Raw genomic sequence first — 21,586 nt, forward strand, 5'->3', positions numbered from 1 at the left:
ATCACTATTAGTGCCTCCCCCACCCTTACACACACACACACACACACACACACACACACACACACGCCTTTCAAAAGCTCCCATATCACAAACATATCAAATTCAGTAAGTTCAAAATAAAACTCATTTTCTTGATCCCAAAATGCATGCCTCTTATATCAGTTGATCATTCAATAAACATTTCTTAAACACTATGTGCCAGGTACTCTGCTAAGCAATAGGAATACAAAAAGAGACCAAAAATAGGCTCTGCCTTCTAAGAGCTTACAGTTTAATGACAGAGACAACAAAGAAATGTATCTATAAAGCAAGCTATATAAATAGGTTAAATAGGAAATAATGAACAGAGCAAAGGCATTGGTATGTCATCGTCATCATTGCCATCTTTGTAGAAGAATATGTTGACTCATTTTTCCAGATGATTTCTTGACTTTGAATTTTATTTTAAAGTTGGGCTCTGCTCATCTGGGGTAAGGCATAGGACTGTTTCAAGCTGATGTTTTCACAACTAATTGTAGGAATTTGTTAGTTTTTGGTGCTTCCAAGGTGACGTGATCTGGGGAGAGGTGTAGTCACTGTTCTTCTGGTCTGTATTCTGATCCTTACCCAGGAAAGGCCCTTGACTCCCAAGTATTCCTCTTTGTCCTGGGACTGCATCCAGGGCCCTTCTTCCTTGTGATTAAGAGTATTCTTTGCTGCCCTGGAACTTAGACTAGAAACTGGGTACAGGCAATTGAGTTGTCAAATAATCTTGCCCAGTGCTAGCATGGAATCCCTTGTAATCTCTTTCTGACCAGTTGTCCAATCTCCTCACAATCTCTGGTGAGGGTGCTCCTGAATCTTCTGCTCTTGCTTTCCCAGCTATCTCCAAGACTCATAATTGTTGTTACTCCTTCGCATTCCCAGGTAGCTCCTACCCCAATGTCACAGACCTCTCCTTTTGAAATCCTAACCTGTCTTGGATTAGAAAAATATCTCACCCTGACCTTTTGTTATGAGGCTCTAAAATTCAGTTTGAGGGATTATTTCACAGTTGTTTGGAGAGAAATGTTTGGGAAACTAGTTCTAATGCTCCCTCTAGTCCATCCTCTTGGTTCCATTCCCATAAGCAATTCTCAGATACTTCTCTCCATTCACAAAGCCACCACTCTAGTTCAGGTACTTATCTCTTGCCTGGACTATTATAATAACTTTCTGCTTGGTCTCCCTAACTAAAGTCTTTTCCTACTCCAATATACCTTCCATATAGCTGTCAGTCATTATCATAATGAATAGCTATCATCTCCCTGTTACCTCCAGGAACAAATATAAACTCCTTCTGAGTGGTGTAAAAAGCTTTTCATAACATGACCCCTTCCTTCCTATCTTTCCTTTTTTTCTACATATTACTCCCCTCTATACACTCTATAATCCAGTTATAGTGGCTTATTTGCTGTTTGTCACATCCAATATTTTATATCTTGTCCGCATACCTTTATACTCCTAGCTGTTCCTAAGGCTGGAATGCTCTCCTTCCTAATGTCTGATCCTTCTAATCTCTAACTTTCTCCAAGACTTACTTTAAACATTATCTCTACCTGGAGGACCTTTCCACGTATTGGTGTTTTATTTGCTACCTTCTATCTACTCAGCATGAATCTTATGTGAAGCTTTTTTTTTTTTTTTTTTTTTTTTTTTGCTGAGGCAATTGGGATTAAGTGACTTGTCCAAGGTCACGCAGCTAGGAAGTGTCAAGTGTCTGAGGTCAAATTTGAACTCAGGTCCTCCTGACTTCAGGGCTGGTGCTCTATGCATTGCACCTGCATATGAAGCTCATTATACATATTTCTCCCCCATAGAATATGTTACACACACACACACACACACAGAGTTTTTGTTTTTTCTTTGTATTCTCAGTGCTTAGCACAGAGCTTGGCACATAGTAAGTATTTAATAAATGTTTGTTTATTGTTTGATTGGACAGTTGCTACTCTTTATGTATTTTGTTTTTCCAATGTAGGTTATAGATTGAACTCATTTGTAGTATATTAGGATTATGGCTGTCATCTACAAATAGAAGCATTAGCAGAACATCACCATCTGTAGCGTATCCTTCTATTTTATTATTGTGGGGGGTTTTGGTATTATTCTAATTTTCTTTGTACATATCTAATCTTTGATTAAGAGCCCAAAAAGCCTGGGATATTGTATTCGCTTCTCTCCTCTTGGGGGCCTTATTCTACTCCAAAACCACTTATACAATACAACTGGATTCAGTCTTAGAGGAGCCTGACCTACTCCAGAAGGCTTACCTTTCCTATTCTCATACTCTTTGGCTTGCTAAAACTCTACTTTTAGGACAAATTTACTTATTATAGCTTAAGTTTGGTACACATCTAAGACTTTTAGGGGGAGTTTAAAAATACCAATATACAATATAAATCAGATATTTATTTCCTACAAATAGAAGAAAATACTAAATACAATACTTGCAAGTACCCAATTGATTTTTAAAAATAGGATTCAATAATTTGATTTATAACTACTATTGGAGTATGCTTAGAGGCTAGTACTTGAAACTCATATGAACATGTAATCTATTTCATCTAGGCTATCCACTGTCCAAACAACTACTGGCACATGTCTACTAGTAAAATGGATTAGGCTTGATCCAATCCTTTTCTTGTCAACAGTGATGGTCTCCTATTAAAAATCTCCTGAAGCCAATTAGCTTCACATGATGGACCTAGAACTTTGCAACTTCACAAAATCACAAGCCTGACATGTCCACCTCAAGGTCAATGCTCAATTCTCCTCAGGAAAGGAAACATGGAATTGAAACAAAGATATGAGACAAAAGGTATCTCTTCTAACAGCACCCTTAATCCTATGCAGAGGGAGATGGTGGCAAGCAAGGGAACAATACCAAAAATCAAGTTCTTTCAGTAATGACTTACTTTAAAACAAACTCCAAAGCTCCCAGGCAGTTGACCAGACCCAAAAAGTATGTCTGAGTATATTGCATGGAATCACTCTTATAAATTAATACAGTCTCTGGCACACATCCTCTCTTCCCCCAGTTTCAAGAGGAGAAGTGAACCTTCATGCTAAGATAAATGACTCTTGTATTCCTAATTCCTTAATTTCCTGTCTATTTCTGAAGCTTGCACACTTTATCTCATCTTTATTTTTTTTTTAACTATTAACTGACTCTTTCCTTGTTGCCTAAAAATGTATTCCCTTCATTCTTAGAAGAAATGATAAAAGCAGGTGACATTTCTATAGTACTTTTGGAGATTTAAGCAACTAGGTACTTTTCTGACAGAGAGAACCTGAAGTATTTGATAAAATTTATTCCCTGAAAGGAAAGAGAAAAGTATAACTTAGGATAAATAAGATGGCAGGAAATACAGAATTAGTTATTTTAACTGTGAATGTGAATGGGATGAACTCTCCCATAAAAGGAAAGCAGATAGCAGACTGGATTAAAAGCCAAAATCTACAATATGAGATTTACAAGAAACACATTTAAAGCACAGTGATACATATACAGTGAAGGTAAAGGGGCTAGAGCAGAATCTGTCATGATTCAGGTGAAGTAAAAAAAGCAAGGGTGGCAATCCTGATCTCAGATCAAGTAAAAGCAAAGATAGATCTAATTAAAAGAGATAAGGAAAGAAACAATATTTTACTAAAGGGTACCATAGATAATGAAGCAATATCAATACTAAACACAGATAAAATTATTCCCTGAAGCAAGGAAGGAAGGGCACTAATGGGGATCACCTTATACTCTCACCTTTTGTGAAGGTCATGGGTAGCTCCACCTTGCTATGTCCAGCTGGAAATCCAAGTTATGTCAAACCCCTGAGATTAAATTTCCCCTATAAATCTGTCCATGATTCACACCACCATTGCTAAACCCTGTTGGATTATAACCTGCCACAGCACTCTGCCTCTTAGTGTCTTTTCCCTCACTTCTCTCCCATGCCATATAGTATCTTTCCTTCATCTTTCTCCTTCTTACTGACTTTTTCAGGGTACATAACTCTTCTGTGGATTTAGCCTACCAGTTAAGGGCATATTCCAACTTGATGGGGTGTTCTCTTTTTTCTGGCTAATTGTGAGTTCCACTAGCAAACTTGTATTTTCCACTGCTAATTGTTAAAACTCTTTTCCTTACTAAGTGCTTTCCCAACTCTATTTCTTATCATTTCTGGTATCTAATGTATCTCTTCATTTTGTCTGTAATCTCTTCTAAATGAACCTATCTTTTGTCAAATCATATGCTATTGGGAATTTGTCATATGACTGAGCCCCAACATTTGGTGATGAACTTTTGGTGCCGAAATTACTCTCCTAAACCACATCACTTCTAATGTCTATAGAAATGTCATGCCAGTGAGCACTTTGGGATTATTAAAAGCCTTGTCTCTTCTCTTCAATCCTTGACTAAAATCATTGTCTATCTCGTTTGTTTTTAATACAAGTGTACTGTTGTGAGTTTTGGAACACTATTGTGGCAGAATCAATATCCTAATCCCTCCCCCCCCCGTGCATATTAGTCTAGTTTTTCCTTAAAAGGGATTGAGACATTCTTTTGGTTAGCTTGTGAGACTGAGGGCTACTTCCTCATCACCTGAGTATAAAGCAGCCAAAAGGAACCAGAGGAGTGCATATTCGTGCTTGGCTGGTAGATCACAATGGCATACACAGATAATGGAACTTATACTAAACTGAATCAACTCATCTTCAAGGCCTATCCTTGTTTAGAATCTTTCACCTGCTGTGACAAAGTAAATCTCTTTCTGTTAACTGTTGAATGACTCGTATCTTATATGGTTCCAGTATTAAATTTAAACTACCAGAAAAGTCAGGCCCAACTCAAAACAACCACAGCCTCAAAAAAATCAAAATTGTGAGGGATAAAAGGGCAAGAAAGAAACACATGTTGAGTACAAAAAGACTGCAGCATCTTTCCAATGATTACCTGTGCTCAAGAAATTCCATAAGGGATACTTAAGAAATTTGTGGTCAGTAAAGGAGGCAGACCACTTATGTAACAAGACAAAGACCACTCTAGTTCTATTCTGTAGCTACAAAATTTTAAAAAAAGAAAAAAGTCCTCAGAAGAAGATCTCTTACATATTAGTTAACTTTTTTGTAAAAGATCTATGGAGAATATGGACAAAAATTATAGATTGAAAAGACATATACGTATGTGTGCCTTTTTACCCAGAGAGGAAATAAACACAATAATATTATCACAATTCTATTAAATATTTAATCATATAGATTATTTGAGGATTGCAAAGCACTTTACATAGAGTATCTCATTTGATCTTCATATAGAATACCTATTAAATGGATATTCCAGATCCTATTATGCTTATCTTATAGATGAGGAAGGTTCAAGGACTTGTCCATGATCATTCAGCTAAATGATTTCAGCACTGCACTAAATGCTTTAAAAACATTACCCCCTTTATCCTCACAACTCTGTTGTGCATCTAATGATAGGTATTTTTTATCATTCCCCATTTTCACAGGTGGAGAAACTGATTCAGAGGTCTAATGAATTGCTTAGAGTCACACAGCTAGTAAGTGTCATGACTACAGACTCAATGCTCTATCCACTATGCCACCAAACTGTCTACTTGATTGTGATATGCTAGAACATTGGGCTGAATTGAATAAAATGATAAATTTAATAAGGATAAATATAAATGAGCACTTGGACATTAAAAATTTACTTCATAAATATAAGATTGGGGAAATATGATCTGTGGTTTGCCTGTAGGCCTTAAGCCAATAGTATAATAAGGCAGCCAAAAAAGCTAATGTAATATTGAGCCACATTGAGAAATTCAATTAGTTACCAAGTTTTGTCAGTTTTATCTTCACAATGTCTTTCACATGTGATTACCTTATTTACCCTTCCACAGCTACTGTCCCTACCTAGCTCAAGCCTTTCTAACCTCTCACCTGGCAATTGCCTCAAAATTGGTCTTCCTGCCTCAAAATCTCCTCTCTCTCAAATTCAAGGGTTCCCTATTTCCTGTAGGATCAAGTACCAACTCTTCTGTTTGGTATTTAAAACTTTTTACAATTTGTATCCTTTCTCCATTTTTGATATGTCACTCCCCGTCATGCATTCTATAATCCATAGACTTTTGCTTACCACAACATTCCATTTCTTGAGAGAGAGAGGAAAAGAGAAGTAGAGAAGGAGAGCAGAAAAGGAGGAGGGAAGGAGAGAAGGGGGAAAAGGAGCTGTGTTGCTCAACTGGTCAGTTCCAATTGAATCTCCAGTGGATAGCTCTTCCTACCACTCACAGAGATTGTTTGTCCTTTATTCGTGAAGAGGACCATGTCATGACATGTAAGTGAATTGGATTGATGTGAGTAAAGCCTACCATCTGGGTCCAATGGTAAATTATAGATCAGGATAATTGTAAAAATTTATCATGTTATTCAATTCAGCCCAATATTCTAGCATATCACAATCAAATAGACAGTTTGATGGCATAATGGATAGAGCACAGAGTTTCGAGTCATGATACTTACTAGCTGTGTGACCCTAAGCAATTCATTAGACCTCTGAATCAGTTTCTCCACCTGTGAAAATAGGGAATAAAAAAAAAAAAATTATCATTAGATGCACAATAGAGTTGTGAGGATAAAGGGGATAATGTTTTTCTTGACTCTCTCTGTCCACAAAGTATTCCCCAGGCCTGGAGTGCACTGCCCCCTCATTTATGCCTCTAAGAATATCTTGATTCTTTCAATGTTCAATCACCTACCACACCTACATGAGCCTAATCTTCCAGGCTCAGGTATTTTCCTTTCCTTTTATTCTGTATATGCTTCTGTAATCCAAGATAGAATGTCAGCTCTTTGGGAAAAGACCCTTTCATTTGCATGATTGATTGATTTAATAGGCAATAGAGTACTAGTGAAAATCTTTTGGAAGAGGAGTGATATGATCAGAGCACTGAAAAAAAATTTCAACAAATAAGTTAGATGAATTGAGGCAAAAGAATAGGGTCAGGGAAGCCATTTAGGAAAATTTTTATACTAGTGCAGATAGGAAGTGATGAGAGTCTAAACAAAAGTGGTAGCAGTGGGAATGAAAAGAAGAGGAAAGATATGAGAGATGTTGTGAAGCTAAAATCAATAACTTGGCAGCTGCTTGGATTGAAGAGGATGGAATGTTAGGAAGAAGGAAGAATTAAAGATGATTTTGCTGACAACATTCCAATTACTGTACTTGAAGCTCAGAGAAGAAGTCTGGATTAGGGATATAGATTTGAAGTCAGCTACATAAAACTGAATGTGGGAGCCAAGGGAGTGAATAAAATTCTCTTGGGGAAGAGTATATGTAGATTAAAGAAAGCTAAGGACAGAGTCTTGGGGGATAGCCACATCAAAAGGGCAAGACAAGAAGAGGAACTAATGAAGAAACTAAAGGAGCAGTCAGAAATGAGGGCAGGGTCTCAAGAAAGAGCATAGTAGCAAAAACCAAGGGAGAAAAGCGTATGAAGGAAAGGGTGGTCAAGAATATTGAATACTAGAGAGAAGTCAAGTAGGATAGGGATTGACAAGAGGCTATAACATTTGTCAAATAAGAGGTTGTTGATATTTAGGCAGACTATTTCCCATAGGGTGGTATGAATAAAAGAAAGGGCAGTAGTAATGCTTAGCCCAAAGTGCATTGGCATATTAAGGCACTTATTCCACTGTTAATTCACCTTTGGTGATATAAAAAGCCTAAAGTCAGGCTATGGAGCCTTGAGGAAACAGAGTAAAGATGCATTAGGGAAATGTTTGACTTTTTTTTTTTTTACTTTAAAGTGAGAGAAAAAAAGATGAAAAGACTAAAGTGGAAGTATTGGGGGTGTCTTAAGAGTGTGTCCAAGGAAAATAGAAATAGATTTTTGAGAAAGGAGAGAGAAAGATGAATGAGAAAGGAATTGAGGGATCAGGCAAACTCTTGAAGGTGATGGACAAGGTTGGGCTAAAGAGCACAGAAGGAAGGATAAGCCTTGGCAGAGGAGACTCACTTCGTCCCCTGAAATCAAATACAAAACAGCACAGATTTAGAGTTGAAAGGTGCTTCATAAGTCAGAGACTGACTTTCACTTTTCAGATAAGAAAACTGAGGTCCAAAGAAGAGGAGGATAACTAACATTTATATAGCATTTTAAGGCTTACAAAACTCCTTTTATTAGCATAACAATCCTGAAAGATAGGTACTATTATTATCCTCATTTAATAAATGAGGAAGCTGAAACAGATGTTAAATGACTTGTCCAGGATTACACTGGTAGTAAATGTCTGAGGACAGATTTGAGTTCAGGTTTTCCCAACTACAGGTATCATACTATATCCACTGTGCCAGTAGTTTAATGATTTGTCACATAAATAGTAAATAGAAGAACTGGGATTTAAACTCTTCTGAACCCCAAATTTGGTAATCTCTCCATCATATGAAAGAAAGAAAACAGAACAGACTGAAAGCTTTGAGGAATTTTTCTGAAGGGAAACAAAGGAGTCTGAATTGATGGTCTCAATCGCAGTAAATTAGGAATTGAAATCATCCACCAAGAAAGAAGATGGTAGAGTAGAGTTGGAGGTTTGAGCAGAAAGAAAAAGTTTGGAATAATCATAGCAAGAATGTAATAGGAAACCAGTACTTGTAATTCTTTCACTTGACAATTGAATGTATCTATATAGGTACATTCTATATACTGATTAAGATAGCAACTCTTTCATGCCTTCTTATCCTAGATGATTCTTAAGAAAGTCTTTTCTGTACATTCTCTATAAAGGTTCTACCCTGTCTACCAGAGCTCTTACTTTGGTTCTATTAATATTTTTTTATGTCTCAGGGCAGTTCTTTAATTATCCGTCATCTTGCCTTTTTACTGCATGGCCAATGCACCTCCTAATCTATTCACTAATATCCATGATGACATATTTTATTACATTTCTTGGGTGTAAGTCATTATTGGTAATACATTGTAGCCTATTTACACCTACTCTTTCTATTACTGTTTGAGTAACTTGCCATTTAATTCTTCTAAATCTTTGGTATTTTATGATTCTCAGCCATTACTAGGAGTAGATTAGAATTAAAAATGCAAGTTTTGAGGCAGGAAACAGCTCAAGATTATTATGTGCAATGTCTTTTACATGCATCTTTCCTCTGCAATTTTAAGCCCAGTATACATATATATTACATGTGATATATATGTACATATATATACATTTACACAAACATATACATATGTATGTATGCATGCATATAAATATATACTTACAATGAACTACCTATCCAATTGCTTTTCACAATTTGAAAACAGGCATCCTGTATCCACTTTTCCAGTGGACTTTCATTCAAACATTTCTAGTGCAAACCAATATCTTTGGCAGCTAATAAGGATAAATGAAAGGATTGCCTTGTAGCAGAAGGGGCCCAGTTGAGGGCTGCTTAACATAAATTTATAGTAGACAGATGGTTTCATGAATTCTTCCAGTAGCGTTTCTGTATCAAGATTGGAAAAGACCACTGATAGAATTATCTAGCACTCAGCAATTGGGAAAGATAAAGGAATAAAGAACACAAAATTAGAGGAAAAGCTCACTGTTGGAATATATGACTACAAGGCCAAGACTATGAAGGGAAGGAAGCAGGAGTGATACACTGAGAGAATAGAAGGGACTGAGTGACTAGAAACCACAGTGAGGGATTTAGGAGCAGGTTTAGGATTGCAGTTGTGGAAGAATTAAAGAGGTTCTGGTCAGAGAGGAAATGTCAGTTATATGTCACATGCCCTGGTTTCAGCAAGGCCTCACTATAACCCTGTGAATAAACAATACATTATCTCTATTTTAGAGAAGTGGATACCGAGTCCCAGTTAAACCAGGCTTATAACCAGGGACACTGACAGATTAAACTTCTTAATTCTGGCCCTAGCCAACCTTAGCTAGTTTCTGGGCTAGACCTCAGACACCTAACTTGTGTTCCTAAGAGTGGAGGGCAGCATGCCCAAGGTATAACCAAGAAATAAAAGATTGGAATAAAGATAAACTAATGGGGGATGATGTCATCTGGGGCATCCTCTTAGGAAGTGAGGTTGTATGAAGTATTCTGATGGTACCTAAGGTAGTTATACCAGAGACTTTGAAGCAGTAGAAAAGGGAAAGGCTTCCATGCTTCATCTTATAATATTCAACCAATTTCCTTGTTTCTAGACTCCCTAACCCAACTATACAGAGAACTGTGTGACTATCTTCTGCCCTTCTTCTTTTGATAGTTCCAGAAGGCAGGCAGCTTCTTGGTGTCCATGTACAGCCCACCCTGAAGTTATTACTCTTAGAATCTTAGAAACCAAAAATATCAGTTGAAAAGGCCCTGAGGACTAGAAATCTATGGGACTTTATTTTAGATGGTGAGTTTGAGGTTGAGGAAGAGCAAGTCATTTGCTCAAGATCATACAGCTAGTCAGCTCCAGAGTCAGAACTAAGAACTCAGACCCAAGCTTTTTTTGGTAGAAGGCATCATATATACTGTTTGAGGATGTATTCTGATGGAAGTGGATCTCTTCAATAAAGAGAGCTAATTCAGTTTCAATTGATCAAAGATGGGCAGAAGCAGCTACACCCAAAGAAAGAACACTGGGAGATGAATATAAACTGCTTGCATTTTTGTTTTTCTTCCCGGGCTATTTATACCTCCTAAATTCAATTCTCCCTGTGCAACAAGAAAACTGTTTGGTTCTACACACGTATATTGTATCCAGGAAATACTGTAACCTATTCAACATGTAAAGGATGGCTTGCCATCTGGGGGAGGGGGTGGAGGGAGGGAAGGAGGGGAAAAATCGGAACAGAAGTGAATGCAAGGGATAATGTTATAAAAAATTACCCTGGCATGAGTTCTATCAATAAAAAGTTATTAAAAAAAAAAAAAAAGAAGGCATCATATAGTGCTGTCTCTACTTCCCAAACTTCAGGGTTATAGTCCAAGACATGGAGGTCCCTGGAAATTAGTCACATCTTTGATCTTTCACTTTCCCTCCCCTTGGACTCCTACAATATCCATCAGCCCAGATTCTCATACTTTCCCTTTTACTTAACCTTTATATTTCTTATAAATATTTGAATAATTAGTCTAAAGTTGTTCTTCTCTCACCTTCATGTCTCTCTAGTTCCCTGATGTCACCAATCCCCACCCTGCCCCTGCCAGACAGCAGTGCAATTTCTCTATACGCTATAATCTTCCCTAATAGTTCCCACAACAAAAATCAGCCCAACCCTCCAAAATAGAAACTGATCCTTCCTAGCTAAGAGTTGATTGGTTAAGAAAAGAGCTTCTCTGTAGGCTTTTTGTTTTGTTTGTTTTCAGAGGCTGGGTTCTCCATATTGCCTAGGATAGAGATACAGTTGCCATTTGTTTTGACCTGCTCCCTTTCAGACCTAGGCTGGTTTGCCTCTCCTGTGACAGATAGGTAACCCTATCTCAAGGATTTATTGGGGATACTGAATTGGGTTAGCACATTCCTAAATTCAAGCAATCCATCAATCTGAGGCGGATCCCACCAGTAGCAATGATTACAAGTACATATCACCCTCCTAGCTCCATAGATATTTTACCATCTCTGGATACCTGACTCCTTCTCTGGCCTGCCAGCTCCTTGTGGGACAAAGATATAAAAATTTTCACTGTAGATCCTTACTCAGACCGGATGCTCAGGGATCAAAAGCCCAGCTCTGGAGAATTTTGAGCATATCCCTGGACTAAAGATTCTGGGTCACTTGACAGGAACTAATATGTAGTCAAAACCCCAGCCCCATTTCTGATGCTCACCATATTAAGTCCTCACATCTGAAGAAGCCCCACATTTTGAGTCCTCTGCCTATGATTTCTCTTAATCTTCCAGTCTCCATGTTTTAATTTTCCAAACCCAAGGGAACACCATATCTCTAAATTCCACACATTTCAGGAATTTGACTATCCCAATTCATCAAATCTGAGGGAGCTCCCAAACCTTGAAGTACCTACACCTGAAAGGCCCACATTTCCAAGTGCCTGCATCTAAAAGGGGCACACATTGCTTAGTGTGGGAAGGTTTTACATTCTAAGCTCCCTTACCTGTGATTGTTTCTCTACTCTTTGGTTCCCAAACCCCATGTCTCTATACCTAAGGGAGCACCACATACCTGATTTCCCCACATTTCAGAGAGTCTAATGTCCTATTTCGCTTGAGTCTTCATGCCTATGAGGGTTCTATTTCTAAGGTCCCACACTTGAGGAAATCCTATATCCCAGAATCCCCTTATAGTTCAAAGGCAGAAGAGTTAGTAACTCTTACTGTAGAGGAAGTCACTTAAGATGATGTACAGGAGTCATATTTAGTGCTAATGAAACTTTCTGGTAAAAAAATAAAGTTATCACTGTTTTCCTTCTGTATTTTTTTAAAAGACTGAACAGACTTTTTTCCCCACAACCTGATCAGACAGAAGAATATATTAATGAGAAATCTCAATGGAGAGATGGCCATTTTCCCTGGGGAGCAGGCAGTTTCCAGCCAAAACAACTCTGGAAGAAAAAGAAATGGAATCAGAGGGGAACTGCTAGGCTCAGCCTTTTTTCTCTGGGCAGTTTACAGCCCAGATTGAGGGAGAGTGAAGAGGCCAATATTCCCACCACCTTTCTTGGCCTGGGGACAAAACTAAGGTTCCCCCTCCCCAATTTGATTCTGAATGGAGGAAACATCATCTTTAATAAGATAGAGTGAATCAATCACAGCTCTAAGTTGTGTTTTCTTTATCTTGGCCAATGTACAGTTTAATCTAACAATATAACAATTTAATACCCTTTCCCCCATCCCTGCTCCCCAACCCTTGCCCATTAAATTCCTCTTTCTGCCAAGCTGGCAATAGAAAAAGTCACCGTACACTCTTTGTATGTGGAGTCAGACCAATGCTATCTTTCCAGGCAGAGCCCAGGAAGCAGCAAGATTTCCCTAGGGTTCCTGAGGCTGAGGAGAGGATATTTTGTGGAATGTCTGAAACTGAGTCTAGAACTGAGAGGGAACCTGAAGAAAACTGACTCCTGATATCTTCATCACTCTCAAGTCTGTACTTCCTAGGCATGGGCAATCTCTGGGAGTCTGAGCAGCACTGATGCTGGTGTCAGGGAGGTACCAAATTAGGATGGGGGTCGCTCTTCCGAGAGAGATGCTCTTTGGTGAGGGGCTCTCTAGCCAGAGTCATGGAAAGGGAAATTGGGAGATATTGATGGAAAAGAAAGGACCATGTGACAGTGGCCATGACCATAGAGAAAAGTGGGTGGCCTAGAGGGGTGATGCTGCTACCTGCAGCCACAGGACTCCACAACCATGTCCTCATACTGCTTGTAGACCACATTGTTGGCAGAATCAATGAAAAGGATGCTGATAGGACTCAACCTGGTGGGTACGCAGCAGGTAGGGGGAGTAGATTCGGGATCCATGGAGTTCATGAGAGTCTGGATGACAGCATGGTTGGTGGGCTCCAGATGAGAGCGAAGGGGAAACTCACAGAGTCCTTCACAGTGAAAGGCCTCGTATTCCAAGGGGGCGATGATCCAGTCGTCCCAGCCCATGTCCTTGAAATTAACATGGAGAGCCTTGCGACTGCAACGGGCCTTCGGATTTTTGCTGGGGCGCTTGCCTTGGCGGGTCGCGAGGGGGGCCCGCCGTTTCCGACGCTGACTGAATAGGTACTCATACACAGTTTTATCATCTTGGCCAGAGCGAGCCTTAATTTCATTAAAGAACAAATCACGTTTCTTAGTACGGCCAAATACAAGGAACAAGGCCTTCTCGTGGACCTGGCGGGCAACTCTGTCAAAGCCCACGCCACGTAGGTCCATGACACGGCCTCGATCCCAGGCTTCCAGCTCCAAACACAGCTGAGCTGAATTCTTAAAATTTCGGAAGAGCTTCCAGATGTCAAACACTTCCCAACGGGGGCTCTCCAGACCTGGCACAGAACGTACATCAAGCAGGATGCCTGGTTGCCGGCCACTGGGGCAGCTAGACAACTTCAGCTGGGCTGGCCGCCCAGGGAGAGATGGCTTTGACCCATCTGAGGGCTTTTTCCGCAGGATCCGTAACTCAGCTCCCAATAGCCCATCTTTTTCCAGAGCACTGATGTCAAACACATACCTTTGCTTCCTGACTGCAGGACCTCTGTCATCTAGAGAGAAAAAAACCAGGATCATTCTTGATGCTCTTGCAGCGTCTCTATAGGGATCTAAGAAAAGTACTTAACATCTTGTCCACTAGGACAGGGGCTGGGACCTCACATTTTGAGAGTATACAAATGAAGAGAACTTCCTAAATAACTAAGTCCATTGTGGGCGGCATATACATGCAAGCAATGTGTAATGTCTTTTGTGTAAACGTTCTATACTCCAAATGTGTATATCATGGAAGACAGAGACAGAATATAATTTTGTTGAAGCCAATGTCCTGTGTAATTAGATGATCATTCAAAGGATGTGTGTCTGTAACACTTTCAATGTCAGAATGAGTGTGTTGTCCGTCCTAAATATCAATTTGCCACCAGAGAGTATTCATATGTTGCCCCAGAAGGTGACTAATTGGACTTTTAAACTCTTCATCTCCCTTCCCTGAGCAGCTTCAGTGCTAGGGGACATGGGGACTACTTTATGAGTCCTGAAGGAATCACAGCTTTCCCTATCTGGGCACACAGCCAGGATACCTCCCCCACCCCAAGCAGACTTGCTGCCACTGAGCAAGCCTGGCTCAGCTTCACCCCTCCCCCAACATCAAGTACTTAATGAGTATGTTCTCCTCCTTCCCCAAACTCCCTCCCGGAAGGCACTCAAGTAGAAATTCTAAGAATCATAGAATTTTAGAAACTCCTAAGTAGAAGGGACCTTAGAAACCCTCTAGTCCAACCCCCAAAAGTAACTCACTTGTATGAGGTTACAAGAGATTAAGTGACCAGATTGAAACAAGATTTTGAATACTACGGCTGTAAAAAAATGAGGAGAGCCTATGTTCTCCTGAGTCACCTATGAAAGTACCAAGCCATTTAGCTTTGTTTAGGACAGAAGTACTGATATTGATGATACTCTTCTCCCACCCCATCATCCAGCTGAATGGATTCCCTCTGCAATGAATCACCTGTTCCCCTCAAAATTCCCAGCACACACCTCGGATCTAGCCTCATCTAGAATTAAGGGAAGCCAGTCCATGCAAATGAAGAATAAGTAACCAAGAAACAGGACCCCTGGATTCTCATCCCAGCTCATGCAGCTGGTTCACTGTGACCTTCAGCCAATCTCTCACCTTGTTTGAACCTCAGTTTTCTTTCTGTAAACTGATGGACCTAGACAGGATGAACCTGTTCTGACATTCTACAATTCGACGTTCTAGGGCATGGAGCCCACACAACCAGATGCACAACAACACAAGAGGTAACCCCTTGGCATGTGTAACTGGTGCACTCCCCTAGACATCCCTCCTTGGCCTGGGGTCAACATCGCCTCTCACCTTGCCCTTTGTCTATGAAGCTGGTGATGGTGTTGGCCAGCCCAGCTTCCAGCTTCACGCTGCCATTGACTCCCTTCCTATCAGCATCCGACAGCGTCCTGTACAGGGAGAGCATGTACTCATGGGGCGTGACTGGGGGCGGTCGGAAAGGTTCCTTGGGCTCGATTGGGAGCCCCGGCTCCTTGGCCTTTTTCAGTAGGAAAGTACTGGAACCGGGGCCACCCTTTGGAGGACCCTTGGTACCAGGGTGCTGCCCTTTGGGGGTCACAGTCCGAGCTCCCGCCTGCCTTGCCTGGGGGATTTCTGGCTTGGGCTCAGGACCTCCGGCTCTCGAGGGCATCTTTTTGGGCTGATCCTTCTTGGGTAGATGGCCTCCAGCGTGGCTGGCGCTGCCCTTTGCCCTGGCATTAGTGGCTGCCCCATTGAAGCCATGTCCCCCCGGCCTGAAGCTGCCTCTGGCAGGAGGGGGACGCTCCTTGGCTTCTGCCTTGGCCAGTCCCGGTCTGGACCCTGAGGTTCTCTGTGCCAGGTCTGGGGCACTCAGAACAGTGCTGATAAGATCTAGGTCCAACCAAGTCAGGTGCCAGAGCAAGAAAGTGAGGAGTCTTGGGAGTTTCATCCTCTAACCTGCCGCTGAATGGCACCAAAGAGAACAGCGGCGAAGGTACCTCTGCTTTGGCAGGAGAAACCATGAAAGGAACGAAACCTCAAGGGCAGCGGCAGCGGCAGCGGCGGCAGCGGCAGCGGCAGCGGGAAGGGTTTTCTCCTCAGGCTGAGACTCTTTAAATCTGCCTCTTGCACGTCTGTATCCAGTCCCATAGTGGAAACGCTCTTGTATCCAGACGTGCGCCCGTCTTCAGTCAGCAGCTGAAAATAACTCGTTCTTGAAAGGAGAAAGCCGACCGCCCCTTTTCTCCTGCAGGACTGACGGAGGGTTTGAAGGAGGCTTGTTTTAAGTCTGAGGGTTTTTTCCAAGAAGGAAGAATGGCGTAATGCTGCCTCTGGGCTCCAGTTTTTTTTTTTTTTTTTTTTTTTTTTAAGTTTTGAATCCTTTCCAGTGAAAATATTTCACACACACACACACACACACACACACACACACACACACACACACACACAGGCCTGCAGGTGCTCAGTGAAAAAAAAAATCTTTTACAAACCTGAACTCAGGAATTGGAAACGGAATTCCAACAAAAACCAATTTAATTACTCTCTGATGTCATGCTGTCTAAACTAATTTAAGTACGATATATTTATGTGAAAGAAAAAAAAAGTCGTCTCTGCCCTTTCACGGACTGTGACTCACATTCACAGGGGGATGGGGGCGGGGGACTGCTCAGTGGGACCCTCACGTCCAGGGGGTGTCCTGGAGCCTTGGGAAGAGCACGGGGTCTCCATCTCGGGTGTTCAGAGCCAGCCCCTTCCAGAGGAGAAAACAATTCACGGGTCTTAAGCCCCAGCACTAAGGGAGTAGAGTTGGGGGCATTTTGGAGGGGGGGGGAGGCAAGTCTGGGTTTTCAAAGTCAAGTCCTTGGAGTGTTTTTAAAGTAGTTACAACCTAGCCTCTGAGTCTGGGGCCTCACGGAGGGGGCACGTAACAAAGTCAGCAGTATTTACTAACAGCTCCTTTTATTTTAATAAACTTGCGGTGACCGGGAGACAGATATACCCCCTTTTATCCTACAAAAAAAGAGTTTAGAGGATACCCGGGCTCTAGAACATCCCCCTGGGCACTCCAGCCCTGCAGACTCCACTCCCGCAGGGGACATAGGTGGAGATGTTTTGCAAAGGCTGCTCCCGAGTTCCTACCAGTTAGCGGACTTGTTCGCCCTTCATCGGGTACCGAAATTTGCCTAGCCCTGGAGCAGCAGTGACCCCTGCAGGAGAAGGGAAACTTCTGAGGTGCCTCTCATCATTCTGGAGACAGATTTATGGGGGAATTCAGGTGTTTCTTAAAACGCTACATCGAAAACCAGGCACTTCCCTGGAAGCCGAAGCCGACACTGGCAGGAGAGGAAAGCTTAATGAAGAAGATATGGTTTTAGTCTCGGAATAATAATAATATTATCTGACATTAAATGACTTTCTAAGATTTGCAAATCACCTCTTATGAACATCAGCTCACTTTATCTTTTCAATCCCGGGAGATAGGTGATATTATTATCTCCATTTTATAGATGGGGGAAATGAGGCAGGTAGGGGTTAAGTGAATGTCTGGTGCTGAATTTGAACTTGGTCTTCCTGACTTTCGGTCCAACACTCTAGCCCCTGAAACCTCGAAGCTGCGGGTGGATGTGCTTTGTTTGCCACATTACAATAGCTCTTATCCAAATCTTTCAAGCCAGGAGAGAACTGGGAGCCTACAAGTATAGAATATATTTCCCCTATTGTTCCAGGAATAAGGGGACAGTAGAAATCAAAGAGCTGAACCTTTACCAAAGGTACCAAATCCAACCACAACTCCAAACAAAAGATCAATAGTTTAGGAATTAATTCATCTTAGAAAGCCATCCCTACCCAAATTTAGCTCAAGCTTCTTAATTTTTGGACAGAGGAAGCGAAGGCTGGAGGAAAAGCTATAATAAGTCTAGGGAAGAAAAAAAAAAATATATATATATATATATATACTCACACCATCCCAAGTTCAAGTTGTCCTTGAAGAAATGAGTCTTCCACTATCATTGCCAGTAAGATCCTGGATCTAAGTTTCTATTAAATCCTAAGGTTTAGGAAAAGCAAAACTTGTCTCTGGTAATACCCAGTGCTAAGTGGTCTGGCTATTGCATTGAACATCAGAAGCCCTAGAAGTAAGACTTAATGATGTGGCATTTGCCCAAGCCCTTGGTACCAAATGGGGCCAAAGGTGAACAAAAGTGCTGTGAAGTCTTGGAACAAGATTGTGAGGTAAGGGAGACTTCAGGACTAAGGCAGCAAGAAATCCATAATAGAAAAGCTAAGAAGACTATAGGAAAACTCATAGAGTTCACTGTATTCTCTTCTGAGACTCCTTGGAGACAATCCTCTCATGCCCTCTAACACACCAGAATCTGGAAGACATCGAACACCCTCAAAACACTTTATCAGTAGGGAGAGGGCTTTCTGGCATGGGGAAGGGGAGAGGAGAAAGTCTGGGGACAGGGTAGGAGGCACTCTCAGGGGAAATGCCCAAGGGACACATTTGGCTCTTACTAAAAAGGTGACTAATCACTTCTGTCCCCTTTGGTAATTACAACCAGATGCTGCCTCTGGCAGTGCCGACATCTTTAATTACTGGAACCCAGAGCACTGGTTTCCCCCTCCCTGTCTCCCCCTATGTCTCCCTTATATGTCAACAATATTAATGTCTAACTCTAGGCAGAGCATGAGAGCCTTGGGAAGCAGTCACTCTGTCTGAAATGCAAGGCGTGAAAATAATAGTAAGGTCTTACATTTGGTTTTTCTATTAATAAATTTTGTTTTAAAGCAGACAACAAAAACAAACAAAAAAAAATATAAAGCCTTGCAAAATATTAATCAAAACAATACAAAAATCTGGTTGCAAATGTTTGTATTTCCAAGTGTTTGCTTTTATTATTTGTTAAAAGAAAAGAGGGTGGTGTTTTATAACAAGGTAGTATCACCATTTCCACTATATTAAAAATTAGCTTTATTGCTACTTCCACTTAGATAGAGACCATCAATGAGTATGCTGTTCTTTTGCAAACCGTTATATTTGTAGAAAGCCTTTCATTTTAGAGAACATTCCTTATTTAATGTTTTATTTGAATTTCACAATATCCCTCAGAATTAGCAAGGGCAGAGAATCTCATGCCCAATTTACATCAGAAGAAACAGAGGCTATAACTTAAGGTTAAGAAAGATTAAGAAATAAATTAAAATCCTTTACTGACTCCCCAGGCTGGTCCTCTTTTCATTCTTTGGTTTATAAAGTGAACCTAGCACTAAAAATTTTAAAAGTCTAGCTAGGTAGGCAGCTAGAAAGAGACCCTGATTTATATCCTGGTAACTCCATTAAGGTGCTTCTGCCTGCATTAATTATCTTAGATCAGCACAAGGTAGACATTTCTAGAATAGAAAACATGACCATTAAGAAAGTCGGAAAAAAATTAAACAATTAAAAAAGAGATTCAACCTATCAACAAGCATTTATTAATAATTATTATTGACATTTATGTAGTGTCTTAAAGTTTGTAAAGCACTTTGATACATTATCTCATTTGAGCTTCAACCACACTGTTAGATGGGTACTATTATTCCCATTTTAAAAATAAAAAAATTGAAGCTCAGAGATGGAATGAATTGTCCATGGCCACATGGTTAGTTATTTTCAGAGGCAGGATTTGAATCTGACTTCAAATCCAATACTATTCTAAGAGATCCCATATTTTCTGATTGATTGGCCTTTTGTACACAGCCTTGTGCAACAGAAAATTAATATAACTAATTATTGCTCTTAAGGAATTTACAATCATTTCAGCAAAGTTACAGAATGTAAAATGAACCCACACACATCATCAGCATTTGTATATACTATCAATAAAGCCCAGTAGCAAGAGTTAGAAAAAGACATCCCATTTAAAATAACCATAGACAATACAAAATACTTGAGAATCTACTTACTAAGAAAAACCTAGGGATTATATGAGCACAATAACAAAACACTTTTTGCAAAAACTAAGACAGATCTAAACAACAAGCGAAATATTATTCATGGGTATGCTGAGCCAATATAATAAAAGTGACAATTCTGCCTAAAATAACTTACTTATTCTAATCATACTAATCAAACTACCAAAAATTATTTTTAAGCTAGAAAAAATAGTAACAAAATTCATTTGGAGGAACAAAAGAGCAAGAATATCAAGGAAATTAGTGGGGAAAAAATGTGAAAGAATGTGATCTAGTAGTGCCAGATTTCAAACTATATTACAAAGTGGTGTTTTGTAATGCGATATGGGACTGGCTAAGAAATAGAGGGCTAGATCAGTAGAATAGATTATATATGTACAACATACAATAGTAAATAGCCATACTAATCCACTCTATAACAACAACACAAAGATTCAAGCTTTTGGGGTAAGAACTCAGTATTTCACAAAAATTGCTGGGAAACTAGAAAGCAGTTTGGCAGAGACTGGGTATAGATCAATGTCTCACACTATATACTAAGATCAAATCAAAATGGGAAGATAATTTAGGCTTAAAGGGTGATAACATAAGCAAATTAGGGATGGATGGAAAAATATATCTGTCAGATCTATGAATAAGGGAAGTTTATGACCAAATAAGAAATAGAGAGTATCACAGGATACAAAATGAATAATTTTAATTACATGAAATAAAAAACTTTTGCACAAACAAAAATAATACTACCAAAATTGGAAAGAAAACAGAAAACTAAAGAATTTTTTTTACTGATTTCCCTGATAAAAGTCTTATTTCTAAAGTACAAAGAGAACTGAGCCAAATTTATAAGAATATGAGTCATTCCCCAGTTAATCAATAGTCAAAGGATATGAAGTGGCAGTTTTTCAGAAAAAATAAAAGATATCAATAGTCACATGAAAAATGCTCTAAATCATTAATGATTAGAGAAATGCAAATTAAATAACTCTGAGATACTACCCCATACCTATCATATTGGCTAACATTACATGGAAGAGGAAAAAAAATGCTGGTGAGGATGAGAAAAATTGGGACACTAATGTACTACTGGTAGAGTTGTGAACCAACCATTCTGGAAAACTATTTGCAACTATGCCCAAAAGGTGATAAAATGGTGCCTACCTTTCTACCCAGGAATACCACTACTAGGTCTATATTCCCAAGAGACCAAAGGAAAATATTAATAGCAACTCTCAATAGCCATTCTCCAATTGATAAATGGTCAAAGGATATGAACAATTTTCAGATGAAGAAATTGAAACTATTTCTACTCATATGAAAGGGTGCTCTAAATCACTATTGATCAGAGAAATGCAAATTAAGACATCTCTGAGATACAACCACACATCTGTCAGATTGGCTAGAATGAC

At 39.9% G+C, this 21,586-nt stretch overlaps 1 protein-coding gene across 1 annotated transcript; it reads right to left on the reverse strand.

Annotated features, from left to right (window-relative positions):
- Nucleotides 1–12,710: 12,710 nt before the first annotated feature.
- GDF5 (growth differentiation factor 5) lies at nt 12,711–16,523 on the reverse strand. The gene is made up of 2 exons (XM_051973822.1): nt 15,552–16,523; nt 12,711–14,226 (listed from the first exon to the last, which is right to left on the reverse strand). Exons 1-2 carry the CDS (start codon nt 16,168–16,170, stop codon nt 13,358–13,360), a joined length of 1,488 nt encoding a protein of 495 aa, XP_051829782.1. The 5' UTR covers nt 16,171–16,523; the 3' UTR covers nt 12,711–13,357.
- Nucleotides 16,524–21,586: the final 5,063 nt, after the last annotated feature.

Source organism: Antechinus flavipes, chromosome 2 (assembly GCF_016432865.1).
Source record: "Antechinus flavipes isolate AdamAnt ecotype Samford, QLD, Australia chromosome 2, AdamAnt_v2, whole genome shotgun sequence".
In the NCBI taxonomy this organism is placed as follows: Eukaryota; Metazoa; Chordata; class Mammalia; order Dasyuromorphia; family Dasyuridae; genus Antechinus; species Antechinus flavipes.